Source organism: Octodon degus, unplaced genomic scaffold (genome assembly GCF_000260255.1).
Source record: "Octodon degus isolate 3935 unplaced genomic scaffold, OctDeg1.0 scaffold00028, whole genome shotgun sequence".
Taxonomy (NCBI): Eukaryota; Metazoa; Chordata; class Mammalia; order Rodentia; family Octodontidae; genus Octodon; species Octodon degus.
Genome location: NW_004524604.1, coordinates 6533377 through 6538666, shown reverse-complemented (window position 1 = coordinate 6538666; position 5290 = coordinate 6533377). Strand labels below are relative to the sequence as shown.

The window sequence follows — 5290 nt, the reverse complement described above, 5'->3', positions numbered from 1 at the left end:
CCGCGCTGGGAGAGCCGCCCCGACGCCCCGGCCAGGAGGGCCGAGCGCAGCCCGCGCGCCAAGAGCCGGCCCTGCCGCCCGCACCGCCCGCCCAGACCCCGCTCCCGTCCGCTCTGACCGGTCCTCCACCCGCAGCCGGACCGCTGCGGGCCGCCGCCTTGACAGCCTGGAGGAGGCGCAAAAGGTAATAAAAGCTCACGGCCCGGGAGCAGCTCTTTAGTGCAGACCGCTGGGAGGTCACTCAGGGCCCAAACCCACAACTTTGAGGGACGTCACTCCCGGCGCGGGGGCGAGGCGGGACTGGTCGCGGTGGGGGGGCGTCCTAGCATCTCCAATCAGACGCAGCCTCGAGCCTCGCGTCGCCCCCTTGGGCCCGCCCACTCAGGAACGCCGCGGCCTCGGATAGGCTCAGATGAGGGGACGGCGGGCCGCGCCCGCTTAGTTCCCGCCCCCACCACCCGGTGGGCGGAGCGAGGAGGGGCGGGACCCTGCGAGGGAGCCGTTCTGCTAAGGGGCCCACTGGCCGCCTAGATTGTGCTAAATAAAGTGGGAAAAGGGAGGGAGAGTGTAGGGACAGAGAGCGTGTTACTTTTTTAAGAGAAGTGTAATAAAATTCAGACCTTTTATGGGCAAGCTTTAATAGTCTGCCCCCAGTACCCCGAGTGGAGCTGCACTCTGGAAAGCGGAGCCCACGGGGCAGGCGCGCCCTGCCACTGCTCTGCGCGGGGCTCACCAGAGGCAGCCCGGTTCACCGGAGCTGTGTAGATGAATTCGTAGCTCCCTAAGTTTGTAGGGGTCCTGAATTCCCTGTGGGCGGAAGCTCCATTCTCCCTGCCATCCGCCTCCTCTGTCCCCCTGTGCTCTCCACTCCTGTCCCTGGAGCTCTGTAGTTCCTGGGTTCGCTTAGTTCTCGGGAAGGTCTTCCGCTTCACGGGAGTATCCGTCTCCTGTACACAACTTTCCTCTTCTTCCTTCGCTTATTACTTCTTGCTTTGAGTTGCATAGGGGCAGGATCCCCAGGATTCGAGCGGAAATTTGGGGTGCAGGAGCATCCTTTTACTTCCCTGGCTGAACCCTGGGACTGGAGATGCAGGCGGAAGTTGCTGGCCTCGGGCTGCGGCGCCGATGTCCATGGGTTAGGGGTGGACGATTGTTCTCACTGTTTCTACGCCCCAGCTCTTCGCCTCTGGCCGGCCTATAAGCCTGGCAGGGTTGAACTGTGTACCTAGGAAGAAAACCCTCGGACAGTTTTGAGAGCTTAGTTATTCAAGTGCTGCACCACAAACCAACCATTTGGATGAGATCACTAAGTCTAAATTCACTGAGCAAAACACAGAAAGAAAAGGAAGGAAGGAAGGAAGGAAGGAAGGAAGGAAGGAAGGAAGGAAGGAAGCAGGCACGCAATAAATGGCTCAAGGACAGACTTGCAGCCCCAGGAGGGATGGGTTTGGCCATGAGTGGTAGAGGCTGTCTCTGCCCAGCGGGAAATCCGGAGGACTTACTTCCCTCCAAACCCGCGTTTACGAAGCTCGGTCTTTGCAGAGTCGGGTCTGTGGTGGAGTTTGAGGTTTGCCGTGCAGCATGGATTGTTTACCTTTTGCTGCCTCTGTTCACTTCTGAAATAGACGGTCTCTCTTGCTTTTCTTTATTAACTTCCAGGCCTGGGCACACGCATCATTTCGTAGACTTTAAGATCTGACCTGGGGAGGAGGATACCTTTCTCAACTTATGCTGAGGATTCTTAGCAGCACTCCAGGACTCCAGGAGAAGGCCACATGGGCGTCTCTGCATCTCCTGCGGGGACGACAGAACCCTGCCTGCCCTTGGAGCGACAGGAGGAGGACTGTTCCCCTCCCCCCATCCCCCTCCAACTGGGATCCTCAGGAAGGGAGCGTCTCCCTTCGCAGCACACACTGTTCTTGGGACCTCCGGAGCCGTCCTTGTGTCCAGGACCCAAGGCAGAAAGGTTAGTGAGCCCCGAAAGTTCAGTTTCAAAAAGTGATCCCATCTCTTTTTTCGTGTGTAAATATTGTAACCGGGAAAGAGGTTTTAGCTATCGGGAAAGAGGTTTTAGCTATGGGCAACTCAGTATCTGGTATGTTAAAAGGGTCACACACACACACACACACACACACACAAAACAAGGAGGAAGGGTTCGAGTCTAACCAAATGCATATGAACTCTACTACCAGAACGTGGCTGCGAAGCTGCCAAGAAAGAAATTTCCTTCTCTTGCTTGTATGCTTCATTCACATAGCAGAATTACAATAGTGTTGTTAATTGTAAACGGTAGAAATGCTGGGGTCTGTGCACTCTCATTCCTGTGGGGATCGCAGGGTCTGTTGTAGCTGGAAGCCAAGGCAGTGATGGCAACTGGAGGAGGATGTCCTGCCCTGGAGAATGAGGTGTTGCAGGGCCTGGGCGCCTGCCACAGTGAGACCACCAGAGTGAGCTCTTCACAAGCCTGCCCCGAGGCCTGGTTCTGGCTTGGTCTCCTTTGGTGACCCCAAGCCTCCACACCCTCTTGCCCAAGATTGAGGATGACTCGACCCACCTCCCTAAGAATGAAATGTGGGCCTTGTGGTAGCGATGTCCCACTCAGCCCCGCGCTGTATAAACAGGTGGGGAGGGGGAACAGATGTGTGGCGCAAACATGTATGGGGCAAGGAGAGACAGTATTTGGAAGCAGATGATGTGCATTGTAATTGAAAACTAAATGATAGCTATTTGGCAAATCCCAGGTTATGGAAAGGGCTCCAAGGGTAGGTGTGAGGAAGGCAGTGTCCAGTCCCCAGGTGCCTGCCTCAGCCACTCCTCCTAACAACCAGCGCTATCCACTGGGCCTCCCACCCTTACCCTGCTCTGAACTCGAATATTTCTGATTCAAGTTAAAGAGGGGATGTTTAAGGGGCCGGGGAGATGGCTCAGTGGAATAAGTGCTTGCCTGGCAAGAGTAAAGGCCTGAGTTCAATCCCCGGTTCCGACAACAGCAACAAAAAGGGATATTAAACTCAGGATAGCTCTCCGAGGGAATTGCTGAAGATTTCAACTATCTGTGCTTAAATCCAGCGCCTGGAGGGAATAACCATTCTGCCCCAGATCTACCAAGTCAGATGCCTGGATACAGTCAAGGTCTACACTCGCAAAAAGTGGCACGGGGCAGTGGTGAAATGAAATGTGTTCTTGTACAATGTGTTTGGCTGGATTGTCGCGGTAACTCTACTTATGTTTGTAAGTCGGGTTTGCAGAACACTGCAACGCCATGCTTCACGGGAGAGGTGATCCGTCACACCTCGCCTTTCTCCTTTCTCGCCCGCCTCCTGTCTTCAGATCCCCGTTAGAACCGCCTCCCCGCGAGTGGGCAGTGGAGAGGCCGGGCCTGCAGGACAACTGGGTTCCAGGGCACGCTAAGGAAGAGGTCGAGCCAGTGGCTATGCAGATACTCCAGGGGGAGAGCATACCCGAGTCTGGCACATCCAGCCCCAAGGAGAGCAGAGGAGCAAAGTGCGTGTGTCACAGACCCAGACCGTAACCTACGTCTGCTAGCCAAGGACAAGCACGAAGGAGCCTTTTGAGGAAAGACGTGGGAGAGATGAGTTAACAAACGCGAAGCTAAAGAGAGCTGAACTATCCTAAGCCGGCCCTGGCCCGTGGAGGCCACGCCAAGCAAGTGGGGAAGCAGAGAGTGTAGACGCCCCGCGGGTCCCCAAGGAAGAAATCGGGCCTCTCCCCCCAGAACCTTCTCAGAGATAGATCTCTTCGCATCCTCGGTGACTGATTCTTCGAGGCTTGAGAAGATGAAAAATAGCAAAATTCAGAAATGTTTGCAATACCAAAAATCGAGTAAAGGAAAGAGTAAATGAAAGAAAATGCCATCGACTTCCTATCTCTGTGCGCAAGCAAATGCAAATCTCTTCTCATCTGAAAATGAATATATTCCCAGGAGCGCACGAGCACGTGAACAGACGCCCGTTCCCTCCTCCCCCCAGCATTTATTTTTTGTGGAACCCACTTGTTTTGAAGTGCGTTTGGGTGTGTGGGGGTTGGGGTGGAGTCCTGGGCTTGAAGGAATGTCTGCTGGTTTCCAGAAATAATTTACAGAATAAAATACCAGTCCAGGTTGATGCGCGAGATTTAAAGGTATCCATCCGATGGCGACACCCATGGAGAAAGGGTACTTGTATTTGAATAACGTCCACTGGGCATGTTTTTCAAACGACTGTGCGCTGGGTCTTTTTGCTACGCTGTTACAAGTTGTGCCCCCGGCCTGCGCGTGCGCGTGTTGCTGCTTTCGGCCGCCGCACACGTGTGTTCAGTTTTTTTAAAAAAGTTCCTCGCAGCGCGTCTTGGGTTTGAGCACTTTGCACCTCTTTCACTAAATCCTGGGCAGTGATCGCCCTCTAGTGGATGAAAGCTTCCTAGCGCCTCGCAGATCGGGTTCGTCCTGCGGAGCTTGCTTGTCCTCAGCGTGGGAGAGATCTTCCTGCAGTCCCTGGCTGTTGGATTCATGTAGTTTGATTTTCTAAAACCCGGTTTTACTGGTACATTTGAGATACACACGTTTGCTTGACTTTTTTATTTTATGGGAAAAAAGTAAAAGAAAATCGCCAAACTCACAATATGAGGTTTGACTGTGATAGTTCTTGCTTTAATTTACTTAGCAAAACCCTTCCAAAATGGGCGTGTAGAGTTTAAGTCCTTTCTCTTCATCTATCCTGGCGTATGCTCCACTGGTGGCTCCACTGTGGTCGAGCAAATCGCAAGTTTTAATGGAATCGTTTTGCTTTCTATTTTTGTTAATCACCAAACAGAATTTTGCTCAATGCAGAGCCATTTGGAAGCCACAGAGAACTGTAGAAAAACAACACACCGTCCAGCACAATCTTGTCTTCTCTGACACTCATATTTCGACATATTTGATTGTTGCCTTTTCTTTTGGTGACACCCTTCATTGAGATGGTGACAGCATGTGAAATATATAGCATTGTATTCTTAAGACTATTTTTTTACAACCTTCTGAGTTCACTTAGGGAAGAGGGAATTTGGCTGCGAAAGCCCCTAGACTTAGCCTCCAGTGGAAAGGCCTGTCTGTATCTGGCTTGGTAGCAAACAGTAATTTTTTTCTTTTCCAAGTACTGGGGATTAAACCCAGAGCCTTCCAACTGGTCTCCATTTGCAGCTTGTTTTATGTTTATTGTTTTGTAATTTACAGATGGGGCCTCGCTAAATTGCCAAATTTCCCAGACTGGGGTCAGACTTGCAGTCCTCCTGCCTCAGCCTCTCTGAGCAC

At 52.6% G+C, this 5290-nt stretch overlaps 1 protein-coding gene across 1 annotated transcript in view; it reads right to left on the bottom strand.

Moving 5' to 3' along the window:
- The window catches only part of Nkx6-1 (NK6 homeobox 1), a 9529-nt gene extending 4625 nt beyond the window's left edge, over positions 1-4904 (bottom strand). The window contains exon 1 of the mRNA XM_012514265.1: positions 4871-4904. Within this exon, the coding sequence (XP_012369719.1) occupies positions 4871-4904 (34 nt within the window). The remainder of the gene's footprint in view (positions 1-4870) is intronic.
- Positions 4905-5290: the final 386 nt, after the last annotated feature.